The 18012-nt window shown below is 42.7% G+C and overlaps 1 protein-coding gene and 1 non-coding gene across 3 annotated transcripts; one reads left to right on the forward strand and one right to left on the reverse strand.

Annotated features, from left to right (window-relative positions):
- The first annotated feature begins 7434 nt into the window (after positions 1-7434).
- LOC115735145 (translin) lies at positions 7435-13896 on the forward strand. Of its 2 annotated transcripts, none has more exons than XM_048271606.1 (7): positions 7435-7850; positions 8387-8483; positions 8562-8677; positions 10747-10791; positions 11847-11872; positions 12983-13151; positions 13189-13367. In XM_048271606.1, the coding sequence occupies exons 1-7, from the start codon at positions 7478-7480 to the stop codon at positions 13242-13244; spliced, it is 882 nt and encodes a 293-aa protein (XP_048127563.1). In that variant the 5' UTR covers positions 7435-7477; the 3' UTR covers positions 13245-13367. The 2 variants fall into 2 exon arrangements, with proteins under 2 accessions (XP_048127563.1, XP_030522111.1); XM_030666251.2 differs by lacking the exon at positions 13189-13367 and adding an exon at positions 13375-13896 and having other exon boundaries at positions 7439-7850; positions 12983-13118.
- Positions 13897-17084: 3188 nt separating this feature from the next.
- Positions 17085-17156, reverse strand: TRNAC-GCA. Its single transcript has one exon. It is a non-coding gene; the product is annotated as a tRNA-Cys (tRNA).
- Between the last annotated feature and the right edge of the window lie 856 nt (positions 17157-18012).

Raw genomic sequence — 18012 nt, forward strand, 5'->3', positions numbered from 1 at the left:
CCGTCCCGAGTAACAACCCGAATAGACTGCCGGCTCAAGGACGAGTGTACGTTGTGGCTCGCAAGGAGGCGGAGAATACACCTGGTGTGGTCACGAGTACGGTTACATTATGCAATCATCTTGCCTATGCATTGTTTGACCCTGGAGCATCGCACTCATTTGTATCCGCTCGGTTCTTTGAATTGATCGAAATGGCATTAAAACCGTTGGATGTTGAGTTGCATGTGACTACCCCGTTAAAGGATAGAGTATTGATTTCGTTAGGTCGCAAGGACCGTAAGGTAGTCATCGAGGGTAGTGAGGAGAGGATAGACCTGGCTGTGCTAACCATGTTTGACTTTGATGTTATAATCGGAATGGATTGGTTGGGTAGGCAAGGGGCTATTATGGATTGTAGTAGCAGGGCGATTAGGTTCAACCCGACCGGTCGCCCTAGATTTGAATTTGTAGGGAGTCGAGGAGGCACCTCGATTCCTTTGATCTCGTCACTAGAGGTGACTAAGTTGTTGAACGGAGGATGTTAAGCCTATCTAGCTACCGTAGTGGACCCAACGGTCGAAGGACCAAGGCTGGAAGATATAGCGGTGGTGCATGAATTTCCCGATGTCTTTCCTCGGGAATTGCTTTGACCGCCACCGTAAAGAGAAATAGAGTTCGTGATCGAGTTAGCCCTGGGAACGGAACCGATCTCGAAAGCACCATATCGGATGTCCTTGTCGGAATTGAAGGAACTGAAGGTTCAAATGCAAGAGCTATTGGATAAAGGCTTTATTCGTCCAAGTGCGTCCCCGTGGGGAGTGCCAGATCTGTTCGTAAGGAAGAAGGACGGGTCTTTGCGATTATGCATTGACTATAGGCAACCGAATCGAGTCACGATTAAGAATAAGTACCCGTTGCCTAGAATAGATGATCATTCGATCAACCGCAAGGAGCTGCAGTGTTCTCTAAAATAGACTTGAGAACCGGGTACCATCGGTTGAGGATAAAGAAGGAGGACATACCGAAGACGACATTTCGGACACGGTATGGTCACTACGAATTCACGGTTATGCCGTTTGGATTGACCAACGCTCTAGCCGCTTTCATGGATCTAATGCATAGGGTGTTTAAGGGATATTTGGATCAGTTCGTCATTGTCTTTATAGACGACATCCTAGTTTATTCGAAGAACTCTGAGGAACATGAACAACATCTAAGTGTAGTTCTACGGACATTAAGAGAGCACTCGCTTTACGCCAAGTTCGGTAAATGCGAGTTCTGGCTCAACGAAGTGGCATTCCTCGGACACGTCATTTCTGAAAATGGGATTTCAGTGGACCCTACAAAGATTGAGGCGGTTATGAATTGGCCAAGGTCGACGTCGGTTACCAAAGTTCGGAGTTTCTTAGGACTGGCCGGCTATTACAGAAGATTTGTGGAGAAGTTCTCGTCAATAGCAACTCCTTTGACAAAGCCGACTAGGAAGGATACGCGGTTTGAATGGACGGACAAGTGCGAAAGAAGTTTTCAAGAACTCAAGCATAGACTTATGACCGTACCGGTATTGACGGTTCCTTCCGGCCCGGGAGGCTACGAGATATATAGCGACGCATCGTTGAAAGGGCTATGATGTGTTACGATGCAACATGGAAGGGTCGTTGCTTATGCGTCGAGACAGTTAAGGCTTCATGAAATGAATTACCCAACGCATGATCTGGAGCTAGCAGCGATTGTATTCGCATTAAAGATTTGGAGGCATTACTTGTGTGGAGAAAGGTTCCAGATTTACATTGACCACCAAAGTTTGAAGTATCTGTTCTCCCAACGTGAATTGAATATGAGCAACGTCGGTGGATGGAACCGCTTAAGGACTACGACTGCGACATTCTATACCACCCCGGGAAGGCGAATAAGGTTGCGGATGCGCTTAGTAGGAAATCAAGCATGGCGTACTTGATGGTCAAGGAATGAACTCTGTTGGAAGGAATAAGAGATTCCGGATTTAAGCTTGAGGTATGTCAACTGTCCGGTTTGATGGCCACATTGAGAGTGGAACCGGAGATTCGAGAAAGAGTTAAGGCCTTGCAATCTACAGACGATGAGGTTCGGAAAATCCTCGAGATGGATAAGGAGAAAAGGAAGCTTGATTTCTAAGTGTCGGAGGACGGGACCACGATGTTTCACGGGCGGCTGTGTGTGCCCAAAGATGAGGAATTAAGGGAAAGGATCCCGTCGGAAGCCCACGGAAGTAGTTATAGTATCCATCCGAGTAGCACGAAGATGTACCAGAATTTACGACAGCATTGCTGGTGGAGCGGGATGAAAGTGGACGTCGCGAAGCACGTGGCAAAATGTCCGACGTGCCAGCAAGTGAAGGCACAACATTGTAAACCGGGAGGCCTACTTCGGCCGTTGGAGATTCCCGAGTGGAAGTGGGAGCACATTACGATGGATTTTGTTATGGCTTTACCGAGGAGTCAAAGGGGACATGACTCCATATGGGTAATCGTGGATCGATTGACCAAGTCGGCACATTTCTTGGCAGTGCGAAAGGATTTCGCCATGGACAGATATGCCGAATTGCATATGCGACAAATCGTTCGATCGCATGGAGTCCCAGTGACAATCACGTCAGATAGAGACCCTAAGTTTACCGCTTCATTCCGGAAGAGCCGGCAGGAGGCAATGGGGACAAAGTTACAAGACAATACCGCCTATCATCCCCGGACGGACGGACAATCCGAGAGGACTATTCAAACATTAGAGGACATGCTAAGGGCGTGTGTCATAGATTTCAAAGGAGGTTGGGAGGAACAGTTGCACCTTGTGGAGTTCGCTTATAATAACGGCTATCAGCAGAGTATTGGGATGGCACCATTCGAAGCGCTATATGGCGGGGCGTGCAGAACGCCAATATGTTGGGACGAAGTCGGTGAGAGGAGTATAACGGGTCCGGAGTTGGTAGAGCGATCAGTTGAGGCAGTGAAGGTGATTAGAGAAAGACTTAAGACCGCCCAAAGTCGCCAGAAAAGCTACGCGGATAGACGGCGTAAGCCTTTGGAATTCCAAGTAGGAGACCATGTATTTCTCAAGGTATCGCCGATGCGAGGACTATCTCGATTTGGAAAGAAAGGGAAGCTGAGCCCGAGATACGTGGGACCTTCCGAGATACTAGAACGGATCGGAACCCCGGCCTATCGGCTTGCCTTGCCGCCAAACCTATCGCAAGTCCACAACGTCTTCCACGTGTCAATGCTGCGGAAGTACGAACCAGATCCGACCCACGTCTTGGACTATGAAGCTATAGAAGTGGACGATCGAGTGACGTACATGGAAAGGCCAGTGAGGATTGAGGACGGGAAGGAGAAGGTCCCGAGGAACAAGACAATTCCATTGGTGAAGGTAATCCGGGAGCACCACGGAACGGAAGGAGCCACCTGGGAAAGCGACGAAGCAATGAGGCGTCGACACCCCCACCTGTTCGAGTAGTTAAGTTTTGTAAATTTCGAGGACGAAATTTACGTAAGGGGGGAAGAGTTGTGACATTCTGAATTCCGACCCCATTTCGAAGTTTATGAATAAAATGAGCAGTGATGCTTTCAGTAATCTCGCTCGGAATTGATCACTCTAGAGACGATCGACCAAAGGGGAATGGCTAAATAGGATAGTACACGGACTAAAGAACTCGGCCGCGGACTAGTATCTTGAACATAAGGATCGCCGAGGGTACATTCTAGGCCATGCATGTCGATCTAAGATTAGTGTCAGAACAATCTGCTAGCGTCATGCAATTGGACCGCGGGTGATTCCGCTAGACCACAGCATGATTTGCGGATAACCCCGAACCGATTCTCGACGATCGCGTCCCGGCGGGACCGACGGTTTCCCTCGCGATTACATGACAACCAGGATCGCCGTGGTCCGAATAATTCTTAAACGTGATAAAAATCACGGGTCGATACACGTAGCTCCCGAGAGCCGCCCCTCAATCTGAGATGCACCGAAACCGCGATCGGCTATTTTTTAGCGCGAAGTGAACTTCGAAATCGGCGGCCGGGTATTTGAGAATTCCAGTGCAAATAAATTGGACGTTGCCTCACCAAAGTTAATAAGGATTTTATATCGCAGTATGAGTTAGAAAAAGTGAAGATCAAATCGCGAAGCGAGAAGCGCACCCCGGTACCGAATTTTGTTCAATATCTTGAGAAACCGCGAAGGAAAATTTTGGCCACTTCACCATCCCATCACTTCAGCCAATTATATCAAAGAATGAAGAGGGAAAAAATGCTCTTGAAAGGCCCCAGTTCCAAGGCTCATTAAAACCCCAAAAACCTCATACCTACTTCTACTATTCATGTCATACAACCACTCCACTCACTCTAGTCATTCTTGATTGAAGTTGAGTCATCTCAAATCACTCAATCTCACCCTCTCTCCTCTCTTGTGGGCTGAAGCAACCTCCTCCCTCTCACTCCCACACTTTCATTTTCATTCTCACCCAAACTCACTCTCATCTCTCTCATTTTTCTCTCGCCCGACCATCCTCTCGGCGTTCCCTTTTCCGATGGCCATGAGGAGCCATGAACCACCACCTCCACCACCACTCTTTCCCCTAGAGACCGTGAGCCACTGCCGCCGCCGCCGAACCGCCTCTCTCTCCCTCTTTGGAAGCCGGTGCAGCAAGTTAGAAGGAGGGGCTGTTCTTGGGGTTTTGCTCACCATTTGAAGGTAAGGAGTTAGAATCTTACCGTAGGCTTCTAGGGTAGTTTAAGTGAGGTTCATGGGAGGATTTTGGGAGGATTTCATGGACTAAAAGTGTTGCTCTCTTGTTTGAACCAAAGGGGACAGCTTGGGTTCAAATCTGGTCACGCGAAGTCGCCGCTCATTCGCCGGGTTTTCTTCGCCAAAAAGGACTTGTAAGTGGCTCTAATCCTTCCTTAGGACTATGGGATACTAAGGGGCTCGATGATTTGTGGATTAGGATGAGATATGGGCTGTTTTGGGCATGAATCAAGGGAGACCGGTTCCGGAAACTTAACTTGATGTAGTTCAAAGTTTCGGGTGATAAACGAGCATGTTGGGGCTGGATTGGGTATGTAGTGATGGTCCAAAATAGTGAAGACCGAATATTGCATGATGAGTTAGAGTTGGGTACCATTTGGATGCAATTGTGCTAGATATTGCGTTGATTGTTAACATCGTTCGAGTTGTGGAATTGTGGAAAATTATGTGCTTTGGGGACCATATTATATTCGGCCATGTGAGGGAGGTGTGGTACCGTAGGTTAAAATGTGTTTCGGACCGATGAGAACTTGATTGGAACAAATTGAGGGGTTATGTGACTTAAATGGGGCTGAATGGAATTGGTGCATTATGGGTGTGTCATGGTGCCTTAAATTGATATGTGAACCTTGGAACGACTCGAGGTGAGAATCGGCTAATTTGTGATGCGCGAACCATGTGTTAGGTAGCGCGATTAAAACGTTGTGTTATTGGGCTTTATTTGTTACACTCGATCATGAAGTTTATTAATGAAAGCCTCTGGATGTGAATTATGAGTACTGGTATCCTAATACGTTAAACGCGGAGTTTATAGCCGATTGTATTATACTATGACATATCTGTATGCACTCATACCCCGATGCGTTAAACGCGGGATCGACCTGATGCGTTATTACGCGGGTCTATGAATTGAGCTCATTAATATGCATATGTTAGCTCGATGCATTATTACGCGGGCCAGATTATGAAAGTGCGTATTTTAAGCCCGATGCGTTATTACGCGGGCCCGAGTACCGAGAATATATTTTAAGCCCGATGCGTAGTTACGCGGGCTAGATGTTGGAGAGGATGTGTTATAAACCCGAGGCGTTGAGACACGGGCCCGAGAATGGACTACTTGATATTGATGCCACGTGTGATTGAATTGTGGTAATGCCTCAAGTCTAAAGTGCCATAATATAGTCGTTTGACTGCTGGATTAAGAATTTGTGTGTCGCCGCTTTTGGTTTGATTTTTTATTGATTTGGGTTGTCTGTGTGTGTTGGGTTATTTATCTTAGTTTGATTTGCTCGGAGGTACCATACCCTAGGGTCGGTTTAGATCCACCTTATCGGGATTTTCATTTCACCCCTTCGTGGGACCCACTTTTCGGACCATCGACCACGAAGATGCCGCCGCCGCTTTTTGGGATACCGAGACGGATCGATCGCATAGTGACGAAATATGTAATAGGTGATGGTAGGGTGTACTATAGGAACCTTAGCACCGTGTGGATAGATGTAGGAGGTGGAGCTTGGGAGGAGTTTACCTTTTTGGCATGGACTAAGGGAGCCGAAGAAGGAATGGGCGGACCCCTTCAAATTTATGGCGTGCCCTACGACGAGGACGAGCAAGGAGACCCCATGGAGTTGGACCCCGTCGAGTGTTTGCCCTGGAATGGAGAAGTCGAGGACCCGGACACCGAATCGATGGAGGAGGAGGAAGTCGAAGAGCCAATGGAGTGTGACCCGGAGCCGATAGAGGAAGCTCAAGCAGTGGAGGTTGTAGATGGCAATGTCGAGTCGGAGGAGCCCACCGAGTCCGAGCAGGCACCGATGGATGAGTTCAACGAGCCACCGGATTCCGAGTCCGAGCCCGAGGCGGAGGATCCGTCGGATGGCAGTGGACCCGACCTTTAGGTTTAGGTGAATGCGGGTCTTTTGGGCACTTATAGGCTAGGTGTAGCTTCTAGTTGGGTCGTCCCTTTTTGATGTAATTGAACCCTCTCTCGAACCCTTCTGATGTATTGCTATGTTATTATGTTGTATGGATGTTGTGCCTTTATATTATTGAATCTCTGGTTTCTTAAGTCATTCCGTTGAGTTTTATTGTTTGGGTGTCGTATCGCTTCCGCATGTGCATATTGCATTACGTTAAGTTTATCGCCGTGTTGATCCTGGAAGAAATAAGCGTAAGAAGAGGGATGTTGGCGCGCCGGAAAGACACGGGGCATGACATAAACAAACAAAGGAGGCTAAATTAAATTTAGATTTATATATGAAAAATAAATAAATAAATTTAAAAAATATGTAGGTTATCCCAGGGAGGGAGGGGGTCCGGTTCTTTTTTGGAACAGGGAATCGGACCGACTATAACCGGTTTTAATTTTATGAACTGGACATCGGACCTAAGTTTCTACGAATTGGACCAATTGAGCCAGCCCAGTCCAGTCCGATCCGGTTCACGTGGTCGTCTATCGTGCTCGGCCCTAATTTTGGACATGTAGATAAATTTGAAATTAGAGTGAAAATCAAACATTTTTCGAGAAAAAAAATTGGGTCAAGATTGAAATTAGACTTAAAATTGAAGATTTTTTTAGGGGTTTAATTGTATATACGTTTAACTAAATAAAACTGCCTCCATGTCAGTACAGGCTAAACGCTGCAGCTTGTACTTGTAGTCCCGCCATTTCATTTAACCCCCAACATAAGAAAAAAGAGAAAAAGAAAGCAAAATTATGAAAACAACATTTCGCAGCGCATGCTCCACAATTTCGCGTTCCTTAAACCCTAATCCTCCGTCGCTCTCCGCCTTGCACGGCCCTCGCTCCACCGTCGTCGCTCCTTTGCTGCGCTCTTTCCGTTCCCGCTGTACCACGAGAGCGCCGCCGTTTCGCGTCCTCTCGTCGGTGACGCACTGCTCCTCCGCGATGTCTGGCGGCGAAGCTCCCGCTCTCCCTCTGGAGAAGCAGTTCGAGGACTTCCGCTCCCAGCTGGAGGATTCCGTAAGCCTGCGCGAGCGCATCAGGTTGGTGGTCATGGAGATTGAGTCCACCACCAGGCTGATGTACTCGAGTTTGCTGCTGGTTTACCTGTCTCGTCCGCTTCCTGGTAATTTTCACGTTTTCGCCTTCAATGTGGGAAAAATTTGCGGTTGTTTATATTGGTTGTGGGTTGGGTTCTGTCATGTTACTCTTAGATGGTTTGAATCGGGAGGGGGCTTGAAGCTTAAGGTTGGTTGAAAGGGAGGAATTGTTGTTCACGTGGTTGAAACTTAGTTTCGGGAGAAGAACAGGGAATGGAATTTGCGTCGCTGGACAGGACTTAAGTCGTTGTTTGTATCTTCTTTATGTGTTTTTTGTTTGTCATGGACTGTTGTATGTGGAGGTGTCTGCTCCAAATATGGAATGCTAAGGAGGTCTAAACTGTAGTATCTCTTTTGTGATATCTCATAGTTGAAATGTCCGTATACGAGGTTAATTAATGTCAGGTACTAGTGACAACATTATTCCGTAATTTATATCCCCTCGAGCTGATTATGTCCTCGTAGATATTTTGGTAAGTTAATTATCGAATTTCTTAAAGGAAGGTAGTGTCTAGGAGGTATCTACTGTTCATTGATCTTTCTTGATCCGTTTTCCTGGCAGAGGTTCTGGACAAGGCTAAGGCTCACATTGGCACCCTGAAGGATCAGTACAGTCAGCTAGCTGCTATTTTAAGGGAATGCCCTGATCAGTATTATAGGTCATACTACGACCATTTGGTTCTTTTGCCATTACCTTCACTTATGATATTGATTGTAATTCTTGTCTCTTGAGTCAGGTATCATGGTGATTGGAGAAGTGAAACGCAGACTGCAGTTTGCCATCTGGCTTTCGCACACTATTTGGAGACTGGAAATCTGCTGCTTCACAATGAGGCTGGGGAAAAACTTGGATGTATGCCACCTTTCTTTATCTTACGTACTAGACGTCCTCTGTGATCTCTTGTTTCAGTGATTGCAATATGATATACCCTGTTAGTATACCAAGAGATGGTTAACTCTTCCAGGTTGTCCTTGGCCTCCAAGGATATTAATTCTGCTTTTGGCTGCAAGGTGAAGATCGCTAATTGATTTTCTGGAAGCTTTTATATTATTCATCTGTATTAAAGCTACTAATGGCTTTTCCTTTTGTTTTTGTGTGGGGGGGGTGTGTGGGTGGGGGGAGGAGGAGAGGAGGGACAGGGGGCAACAAGCTAAAAACTTATTCAAAGGTTTCTTTATCTCCACCTAGAGTTCCCCCCAGGATGCTTATGTTTCCGATCTACTTTAGATCAACAACTGATGTTTTCCTTTTGGGTGGTTTAAATGTTGTGGAGGTTATGTAGCATCCCTGGGTATTTCACCTGGTATGATTTCGACATGGTCATGTAATTCAAAATGAGGACTAGAATGCTGATAGTTTGTGGTGGAGGTAGCTCATGCAACGTACCAAACTCGCATTACCATTCAAAAAAGATCACCGAATCACATGAGGAGTGACTTAGTTCAGTGCGTGAAAGCACTATTTATTCAGTTGAGGGCATACTTGTATAATGATGTGCCTTCCTAGCATAGTTTTGCTCTTTTCACGAGTACAATCACTTCCTCTTTTTGTCAATCGCTGTCATTACTGGTCTTCATTCTTCAATGCTCCTTTATTCTCCTTTCTTTTATTTTTTTTTTTTGTTTTTCTGGTGGTAGTCTTCTTCATTTTAAATTATTGCAGTGTCTAGTGACTGACTGAAGTCAGCCAAGAGAAAGCGATTTTGTCTTTGTTAGTCATTGCATTTTGTTGTTTGTCTTAAACAGTAAACTTGCCTGAAGTCCTGTGTTTACATAGCTGGGGAAAATTACAATTGCTTGAACACTTGCCCCTATTTTTTTCTGTTTGCTTAGTCAACGTGAATTAAATCTTCAGGAAGATCAACTATGAAATTCATTCCACAAAAAAATATGTTGGTAGATAGATACTGGGGACATGATTCAGTTATGTGATATGGAGTCCAAAAATTAGTCATCTTGGATGATTTTTGGGTGGGTGGCGATGGCTAGAAGTTTTGGCCATATACTGCATTATTCCATTTTGGGTGAACGATTTAGCATTCCCCTATTTTTTTCTGTTTGCTTAGTCAACGTGAATTAAATCTTCAGGAAGATCAACTATGAAATTCATTCCACAAAAAAATATGTTGGTAGATAGATACTGGGGACATGATTCAGTTATGTGATATGGAGTCCAAAAATTAGTCATCTTGGATGATTTTTGGGTGGGTGGCGATGGCTAGAAGTTTTGGCCATATACCGCATTATTCCATTTTGGGTGAACGATTTAGCATTCTCCTATGCTATTATTGCCAATAAGTTATCTTGTAGCACTCTGTGTTCCAATGTTAAGAATTTCGTACTTTTCCCAAGCTGCCTAGTTGCTGCTTTTTATTCACCAGATGAAAGCGCTTGGACTTTCTTTCAAGTCACTCTTCCTGTTTCTGTCGGGTTTTCATTCAAATAGGAGGCTCCCTTTCCTTAGGCTCTCTGTTATATAATTAATGAGGAGCTCATAGCCCTATGGTATCCTTATATGAATTTGGCCTCCATTCTGTAGACCTTTCAAACTGTGTGTTGTTAGATGATCTTGCTTAAATATGATGGACCTGCTGCAAACCGTTGTTCATATTATAGGCTGTTGTATAGCTGTAGTGTCAATTATCGAGTGAATAATGTTCGCTTTATCTCCTGTGATCATGCAAAATAGTTGATGTTTATGGTATATCTTCTTTCTGAGATGTATCGCCTAATGGAAATATTGATTAAACATCTTTTCTTTGGGCTTAGTTTCTTAGGTATTCATAGCTATGCCTGGTGTATTTTATTTGAGGTGTACTGCACTTTATAGTTATCTCATGTCCTTAATCCATTATTTAGGGGATGCAAGCAGAATGTTAATGGTATTTTTGATATTCTGAGTAGTTTTAATTGACCATGCAGTGAACAATTCCCAGTTTGGCCTTGACATTGAAGACTATCTTGTTGGTGAGTTTGGAGTTCAGCATATTGAAATGTTTAGAATTTTGCATTGAAATGAGTACCATGTGCTGTATGCATGTTGAAGATTCTTCTTCAAGTTAATGGAATGATCTTCACACTATGCTAAAATTTCTTGGAAGTCCTGTATTTTTGTCTAATTATGTCCTGTGATTTTGAATGTGTACTCAACTCAAACTGCTTATTTACTGAATTCAAACGAAGAGTGGGCTTGTTGGATGATGGTCATTTTTTGGGGTGGCTATTAGTATCAATTGTTCACGTCTATTAGTTTATTCATCTCTTGACCCTCTCCCTTGTGTCTTTAAGTATTAATCAACCGAATTGCAGGAAATCTATTTCTTACATGCTTGTAATTTGATATTTCAAACAGTTTTTGGGTATGATACATTCTTAGTTTGATTTTTTTATGTGTACTCAACTCAAACTGCTTATTTACTGAACTCAAACGAAGAGTGGGCTTGTTGGATAATGGTCATTTTTTGGGGTGGCTATTAGTATCAATTGTTCACGTCTATTACTTTATTCCTCTCTTGACCCTCTCCCTTGTGTCTTTAAGTATTAATCAACCGAATTGCAGGAAATCTATTTCTTACATGCTTGTAATTTGATATTTCAAGTAGTTTTTGGGTATGATACATTCTTAGTTTGATTTTTTTATGTGGACAATCTAGTCTGAAATTTTCAATTAGAGAACTTCCTGTTGAGTTGAGCGATGATCCTTTTTTCCTTATATTTGTTTCTTGGAATTTGTTTGTCATGCCTTGCGATTCGAAACTCCATGTTGGACTCCTATTTGCAGAAAAGTGAAGGATTGTCAAAAGATATTCGCGAAGGCAGTTCCTAAGTGGGCTTGCTTGACTAATACTTGATGGTCCTAGGGAGTTGTATTGTTTTAGCGAGTGCCGTGATATTTGGCATTATTTGATTGAGTTCATATGTGCATTGTCAAGAAGAATTTTCCTATGTTCATAGTGGCAAAATAATTCTCGTGCCATGTCTCGATGGGTTCACTAACTTGAAAGGTTTTGCTTCTGATGCAGGAGTTTGTTTCATGTCAAATGAGTTGGTGAGCGCCATACATGGAAACTGAGTAAAAAATTATGGGCCTATATCTAGAATAGCCCTGACTTTTGGGTTGATTTGAAATTTAGCATCACCTTTAGATTTTGTCACTCACCTTTCAGTTCTGCTCTGTTTCTTGCCGATGTGATGTCGACATGGGGTTGACGTGGAAAATTTTCCTCATTCAGATTAATCGATAACAAATTCGTTTGAGTTGTAAAAATGAGAAATTACTACTTTAATATTGATGATTTTTTGCTAAAAAAAAAAAAAAGTTTCATTCCCATATCACCACATATTTAACTGGAAACGCTAATCTTTCTCCACCCTTCACTATCGATAGCCACCTTCGGCCACTGTGCCTCAGCCACCCTGCTCTGTAGAGCCACTCATGCCGTTGTAATTGCTGCAGCTAGCCTCTCCGTCTAATGTACGGTGGACGACCTCCATCTAAGGCTGCACTCCATTTGGGGAGTGGGGTGGGGGGTTTGGAGAAAGAGAGAGTTGCATGCAGCCCAACATTGCTCATGCAACCTTTATTGCGAAGCAGATTGCTATCAGGTGACCCTGCATGATCTTGGTTGCTTAGTCACAACCTCCATCGTAATTGAGGTTCTGAGTCCCAACTAAGCGACCTCGCACGATCAAGTTCACTACGACACCAAGTCACCACCCTTTCATCTCTCTTTTCCCCTCAAATTCACCTTTGTAGTGGCAACGAATGCCGGCCACCACCCTGTCCTTTCGCTTTTCCCTTCAAATTCTGTTCCCTCTTTTTATCAAACTTATTATTTAGATATCTTTGATTTTATGTAATGATTTTGGCTTTTTTTTATGATAAATTTGTCATGTAGGCGTCATGTTAGCAAGTTAACGGCCTATTTAAAAGGCAAGTTAACTTTTGGGTAGAATTGAAGCAAACTTGGAAGTTGAGGTCTTTTTGAGATAGAATTTAAAGGTGATGCTCGATTTGAAAATCAAACCAAAGGTCAGGCATTTGTCCTTCAATATCTAGCCAAAATAAATATGCTGATTTTACCCATTTAAATTTTGTGTGAGCTAGTTAGTTTTTCGAAACAGGCTTAGACTGACATGCACATTCTGAATTTTGCAGCCAAGGTATGTGGTGAACCAAGTAACAGCTGGGGACTATGACTGCCCAAGAAAGGTCTGGAAGTTCTTAACGGAACTTAATGCAGCTTTCCGCATGCTTAATTTGAGGAACGATTTCTTGCGCAAGAAATTTGATGGTTCTCTCTCTCTCCCTCCCTCCCTCCCTCTCCTCCAAACCACCCACCCTCTTCCCTCCTCCAAAACAAAACAGGCACGCACATATAGAGGCACACATCCATCACACGTGCACAAACAATGCCTAGATAACCACCGCAGTCTCATGTGGAGGTCTGGGCACCTGCACGTGCAGCAAAAGAGGAATCGAAACTCTTTGAATTCGTTCACCAAAGTTATCTCACGTTCCCTTCACTAAACTTGTTCCCAAAATGACAGGGTTGAAGTATGATCTCCGAAGAGTTGAAGAAGTTTATTATGATGTCAAAATCCGAGGATTGGCATCTGATGGGGACTCAACAGGAGACCAGGACTCCAAGAAGAAAAATGACTCAGAAGTTGTACATTAACCTCCATTCTAATTATTAACGTGTATCAGTAGGTTTTTCCATGAGATGATGCAGGCCCTTAAGTTGAAAATGAACGTAGGCAAGGGACGGGGAGATTTACTGTTTTTTCTCCTTTCCAATCTCCTTTGTAGATTTGAGCAAGAGAGGAGCATTGGATTAGTCTAAATTCCCTTTGAACCGCTTAAGGAGTCTTTTCACTGTTTGGGGATGGAAATCTTTGTTTGGATCAGTATCCCTGGGAGTTTCTACGAATATATGGCTGAGCTCTTCGACAAGTGTTGCATGACTCACACTGGTCCTAGTCGATATGTAGACTTTGATGTTAGCCGGGCAGGGTTACCATCATTTGGTCATCTAAAACTTGCTAGTTTTGCCGCTGCATTTCTCTCCATCCATTGCTTCATTGTCACAGCTACAGGTACGGTTTTGATCCTGCTCTGATACATGAAAATTTTCACGCCCCTCTTTGTCAGGATGTGTTGGTTTAATATCCAGAATTTCTGAAGCCTCCGGACCAGGTTAAAGGTGAGGAGTGCTGCGTTTGGTTGAGCTTTGGGGAAATGCAAAGCCATTTCTCCAAAGTACTTCGGCTCAAACTTATTTTGGTTAAAGCAAACAGCGTTTGGTTAGTGACTTATAGTGCAGTTTTTCACGGAGTAGTTTGATTTTTTTTTTTTTTCAAAAACGAAGGGCACTGTTCATCATCTCCTCTCTGTTTAAGAGGGGGCTAGTGTTTGCTGCATCTCTCCCATTCACCATTTATCAGCAAATCCTCAATCCGAAACTTGCAATCCATTCACCATTTCTCTGGAAATTCTCAATGTGAAAACCCAAAACCATTTGTCTACAAATCCTCTGCAGGATGGTGCCTTTGCCAAGGGGCGTGCTGCTTTTGAGTGTCGTTCCTTGGCCCTTCGACGGTGACTGGTCATCGACTGTTGCCGGGGATGATCAGCCCACTGAAACTGTGGATGTTTTGCCAAGCAGCAGCGTTGCTTCTGGGTGCTGTTTCTCGACTCTCGCCATTTTTTCTCTGCAAGTTCTCACATCAGTAACAACCTGTTACCACCTGTGGGAATTCTAGGTGGTTATGATTTTATAAGGGCAGGACTAGAAATTGAAAATTTTAGTGAGGGCCATTTTGGAAGAAAAAATTCAGAAAATTTTAAATAAGAGCTTCAAGAGTTATCATTTTCTTAAATAAGGGTCTCAAATTGTTTCAAAAAAAGGCTTGAAGTGGTCAATTCGTTTGAAATGAGGATTTTTGGTCTGTCGGTGAGCATGTGATTATTTCGGTCGTCGGAGAATGGGTATTTTAGTAAAAACAAATTTAAATGTATTTTTATAAGTTTTTGATTTTTTTTCCTTATTTTTTTTCCCTCTTCCATCCCCCGGTTATCAACAGCAAAAAGAAAAGGAGACGAAAAAAAAAATAGAAAAAGGAAAGAAGAAAAAAGGAATAAAAATTTACGTAGGTAAAGGATGAAACACCCTATTAGCCAACGAGATCACACATTTTTTTGAAATTGATGTGGCCATTTCATGCCTTTATTTCTAATAAGATATACTTGAGGTCTTTATTTGAGAGAATAAGGGCACTTCAAGCTTTTATTAAAATTTTCCCAAAAAATTTATCAACCCTAAAACTTGTCTTTCAAAAATGCTAAAAGCCTAAATTGGTGGGTCCTGCCAAGATCAAAAACACCGAATGATCTAAATATTTTTCAATGCCCCAAGTGTTGTAATTGTACGTGTTAATTGCTCCATTTGAAGAATTCCCATGATGGTTACTTGCTGGTGCAACCTAGGGGACGAATTTGAAAGGGTCAAGATCAAGTTTCTAAGTCTTTAATGCATTTTTGGTTTATGGTTGGTTTAAATCATTTCTATTTACTATGATTTTTATTGCTTTTTAGTTTTCAAGTGTCTTTACTATTCAGGGAGTCCCCATGTCATCTTATTATTGCCTATTTCCTATGTCCCAGTCACTTTATATAATAATGAAAGTTTTCCATTGTAATGCATACTTTGATTGAATGAATGAGAATTCCTCTTCATGAGTTAAATTATAAACCTTCGGCATCGTTATCCTTGGAGAGTGGAATACTTCTTGGTGGTGAGCCAAAAGCCTTTTATCATCGTTGGTGTTGTTGCCTTTAGACCGTGTGGTGAGCTTCTATCCAATCTCGATCTTTATCCTTGGCTGGTGGTGTGTCCTTTAGGCCTTGGTGGTGATCGCACTCTATCGGTTCTGTTATGTTTTATACACTTATTCCCGAAATCCTCCATACACCGTCCGTACACTTCATTCCATCCTTATCGACTCCTACACACTTAACCTGAAAAATGCCTACAGGTGGAATTACTTGCCCACCCATGCATCACGACAATCATTTGGCAAATTAAAATGTGGTCTTTGATTCAACAGAATGATGTTCGGTTGCAAAAATTATCCATCGGAAACGTGGAAACTGGTTTTCCTGAACTAAAATCTGAAGCTTGTAACAACAAAATGATGTCTCCGAAGTTTTCGACTCAATCGAGAACAAACAGGTCCGCTTAGCGTTTCCCATTCACAAACCATCCAAGATCAAGACAGAGAGCACAAGACTCACGGGCAGGATGTTTCGAAGATCTCACATGTTCAGAGTTCATTTTCATAGAAATTTTCATATTCATGTAATGGATAATTTGAAGGAAAAAAAAAAGCGAGAAAAAGATGCTCCTGTTCATTTTTACTGAAGAACTAACATTGCAAGCATTTTTATGTTCTAAACAGGCTTAAGTTTCCACATGCGTTGTATCAATTGCAATATCCAACACGGTATCATCACACCCGTAATCACATCGAGTTAGGAGAACTCGTGCTTGATTAAGCAAAACACGATATTACGACTTATGTAAATTGTGCTCTTTTCTCATGTTTATTTTCACCGATGCTTGAAGCAACTCGTCATGAAGCCAATCATTTCAAAGCATCTCAAGGTCAAAGATTTCCCTTTCATCAAGCTTCTACCCTTCAGTGAGATAACAATACTTGATTGTGAATCTTTGTTCACCCGTGTCTTAGAGAACTCTAGATTAGAGACATCTATGACGAGTCATGTAAATTGACAGTTCAATTAGAGTAGATTGGTGTATCTGTTATGCATTGACCAAAGGCTTCGAAATTATCATAACTTATTAAATGAGAAAAGGAAAGCCATTTGTTATTGTATGAGCAAACACACGATAATGTGAGTTACCTAAATTATACTTTCTTTTTTCTTATGTTTATTTTCATCGAACATTAAAGTGCCTCACCACGAATGGTAAAATAACAACACTCAAAAGACATATTTGATGAGATGTGTAAATTGACACTTTAGTCAAAATAAATTGATATCTTTTATAGTTATTTGCGGACCAAAGGTTCTAGTATTACCATAATTTATTCCATGAGAAAAGGAAAGTCATTTTTCAACTACGTTTTGGGCATTTTTGCGATGAAGTTTTCCCTGTGGTTTTATTTGAGGGTGAAAAACAAAAGGGGAAGAAACAAAGAGTGCAAAAAAGGGACACCGAAAAAGAGTAAACCTCAGGGCCCAACCGGGATCGAACCGGTGACCTCTTGATCTGCAGTCAAATGCTCTACCACTGAGCTATGGACCCCATTTGATGCTTATGTCTGAACGAAAACATTAATATAAATAAATAGTAAAAATGAATATCCCTCCCCTAAGAGAACATGCTTATGAGATATCGGCGCAAGAGCGTTTGTGTATCATTTTCAATCCTCTGCCAGTGAATCAGAGAAAGACTTGTTTGTAGTAACATGTTTTTCGAGCTCTTTTGGCCATGCCAGAGGTTACTATTCGTAACTTTCCATGTCTTTGAAGCTCAAGCACAAGCTCTACTTACATAATATGTACAGTTTCTGAGTTGAATAAGCACCATGTGTGTGTATCTGTATGCACATGGTGCATGGTCATAGCCTCTTTTATAAGGCATGTCTTGCTTTAACTTGAAGTGTCAGTATGTATGAGAGGGTACATAGCACAACCTCTGATCAAATAACTCTTAGTGGATTCACAATGCTTTAGGCGCTTGGGTCTGTCATCTCAAGAAGCAAGAGGTTCCGATTTCCGACACCCATCATCGAATTTCTTGGGGCCACCGAGAGGAGTAATTGATGCGTGTGCCTTTGCAATTATTCGAGGCCGGTATGGTCGGGCCGGGAAAACTATCATGCCCGATGAGGTATAGTAGGTTTCTCATTGGTGCCATGCGTCTAAACCATATGATTTTTCCTTTTTTTTCCCTTCAAAACGAAAACACATCCTTTGAAGGATGTAGAAAAGCGAAGCTTGCATTTTCGCAGGTCCATTTCAACTTTTCAAAGTCACTCTTCCTTTGATTCATAAGACTGTTCCATATAAGGAGAACTCTCAAACTTTATTGCAAGGCTTTAGTAGCTAAACAAAGTACTCAAATTAGCAACATGAAGAAATATCTTAACTGCTTAACT

Source organism: Rhodamnia argentea, chromosome 10 (assembly GCF_020921035.1).
Source record: "Rhodamnia argentea isolate NSW1041297 chromosome 10, ASM2092103v1, whole genome shotgun sequence".
Lineage (NCBI taxonomy): Eukaryota > Viridiplantae > Streptophyta > Magnoliopsida > Myrtales > Myrtaceae > Rhodamnia > Rhodamnia argentea.